The sequence below is a fragment of the Myotis davidii genome, unplaced genomic scaffold (genome assembly GCF_000327345.1).
Source record: "Myotis davidii unplaced genomic scaffold, ASM32734v1 scaffold104, whole genome shotgun sequence".
NCBI lineage: Eukaryota > Metazoa > Chordata > Mammalia > Chiroptera > Vespertilionidae > Myotis > Myotis davidii.
This window is the reverse complement of record NW_006296625.1, coordinates 1907339-1909801: the sequence shown is the minus strand read 5'-3', so window position 1 is coordinate 1909801 and position 2463 is coordinate 1907339. Positions and strand designations below refer to the sequence as shown.

At 39.7% G+C, this 2463-nt stretch overlaps 1 protein-coding gene across 1 annotated transcript in view; it reads right to left on the bottom strand.

Moving 5' to 3' along the window:
* The window catches only part of CD109 (CD109 molecule), a 112283-nt gene that overhangs the window by 35300 nt on the left and 74520 nt on the right, over nucleotides 1-2463 (bottom strand). The window contains 1 exon segment of the mRNA XM_015569385.1: nucleotides 1267-1378. Coding sequence (XP_015424871.1) covers nucleotides 1267-1378 — 112 coding nt within the window.

Genomic DNA, 2463 nt, shown 5'->3' with positions numbered 1-2463 from the left:
ATGCGGCTCTTTGGCCCCTTGAGTGTGGCTCTTCCTGAGCCTTAGGAGTACCCTAATTAAGTTAATAACAATGTACCTACCTATATAGTTTAAGTTTAAAAAATTTGGCTCTCAAAAGAAATTTCAATCGTTGTACTGTTGATATTTGGCTCTGTTGACTAATGAGTTTGCCGACCACTGCTTTAAGCAATGATGACCTATTGAAGGTTTTAAATGAATTAGAAACATGCTCTAGCCCATGTTTTATAGGTTAACTCTACCCTCAGTGTAAACCATGGTTTAGAGCTGGGGGAACATGGAGGCGGGCAAACTGTTAGTTAGGAAGCTACAGCCATGGTCAAGGAGGCACTGCTAGGAGCCTGAAACCAAAGAGAGGAGAGGGAGATAATGTCAAGAATTCTGTTCTATCTCTTGCACCGCATGATTGGATGAGCTCTGTGTGTGCCAAGGCATCCTGCACTTCCCCCATCAGCACACTCTCCTACCTATATGTTGCTTTGCCCCACTAGACCAGGTGGGAAGCTCCGCTGCCTTGCACATTTAAGCATGCAATTAATATCATCACTATCTTTTGAATAATGAATGAACAAACTGGATTTGAGGGATAATATAATAGGTAATTGCAGACTTAGAAGTGTCAAACAAGCGTTAAAAACTTATATGCTTTTGAATTTAACCTCACAACAACCCTGTAATACAAGTAATATTATTAGTCCTATACTCTAGGGAGAAAACTGAGGCTTAGAGAACCTAATTGATTTTCTCGGTCATAAGGTCAGAATTCAAAGCCAGAAGTATTTGGTGGAAAATTCCTTTCTTAACCACTATGATGGTCCACGTCTGATGGGAAGAGAGGGTGAGTTCTGAGGTTTTTATTTGGACATCTGAGTAAATAACGATTTCATTAACAGAGATATGAAATCCTATCAATTCAAGGAACCAATCAAAACATATTAAGTGAGGTTGTAAGAAGAGGGGTGCATACACAGAGGGGTAAGACAAACAGTTGAGTTGTTCCAAAGTTGACTTTAGGGAGGACAATGTCATGGAAGGGTCTGGGGAAGTATTCTACCAAATTGAGTCACCATGTACTGCTAGCCTAGGCCAGCAATGGGAGGAAAACAGAGGCAGAGGAGCCAATAACTCAGAATAACAAGAAGACCAACTAGGACATTTAATAGATTTTGAGGAGATTGAGGGAATATACAAGGCAGAAGAATAGGCATTTGAAATGTTAGTAGAGCCGTGTTCAGGTGATAATATGACCTTGGGTGACTATTATTTCCACAATGCTGATCACAGGACAGTACACATTAGATGGATTGACCACATGGACATCCAAATCTCCCAGGATGACAACAGGAGTAAGACTTTGAATCTTTTGTGAGAGCATTGAGGTAGAAAACGGGAATGGAAAAGTTGTTGACCTGCATTTTGATTAAAGGAGTTATAATTAAAACTTTATGAACTTCAAATAACAAGGAGCTCTTAAGTGAAGATTGTTGAACAGTGGGTCTTAAAGTAACTAAGAAAAGATAGCTAAAAAAATACCTTGTGTACCTACTGATCCTGATCCCAAGGAGAGAAAGATAAATAAATGCTCATTTGAGAAGGTTTCTCACGATACAATACTCTAGAAAGAGTATCAGGTTTCTTTTGTTACTATAAAAAGGTAGCAGAAGGTTCTCAGAAAAAGGTAAAGGATACAGGAAGTATTACTAACAAAGGTGAGTATTACAGTGGGCAACAGGAATTGATAAGATGAACAAAGATGGGTAAAAGCTGAGACTGACAAAGAGTGAATGAAAAAAGATATGATTGCTTGGAAGGCTGTCTAGGATAAATAATTATATGACAGGAGCTAAATGTTCCATATGTCTTTAATGTCATAATGACTCCCAAAATCTTTAAGACTATAAAATTTTCCTTTTGGTTTCAGGAAAGAGGCTCAGGTATGTAGCAAGAATGCCAAAGAGCTTGGTGTGGAGAAACTCAGAACATCTGACAGAAATAGGAATTTAGGGATAGAAACTGTGACAGTTCTGAAGACTTTCAAGATGATATTAGTATAACTGGGAAGAAAACAGAACAAGTTCTAGAATTATTTATTCTCATTTACACATTTCCTCAGTCAAAACATTTTATGATTTCTTCCTAAAAGTATACTTATTACTAGCTGAGTGACCAACTGTATGTAGCAGTCTAGGGAACTAGATGTGACCCCACCAGGAAGAACTCAGAATGATGTGATGATGACTGTGAGTGTGTGTGCACACATGGTTATGTGAGTGTGTGTGTGTGTGTGTGCGTTTGTGTGTACACACCAATATACTTTACTAGAGGCCCAATGCACAAAATTCGTGCAAGAGTAGGTCTTCCTTCCCCCCGCTGCCAGCACCGGCTTCCCTCTGACAACCGGCAGCACTCAGGACCCGGGCTTTCCTCGCAGCCCCATCTGTCCTC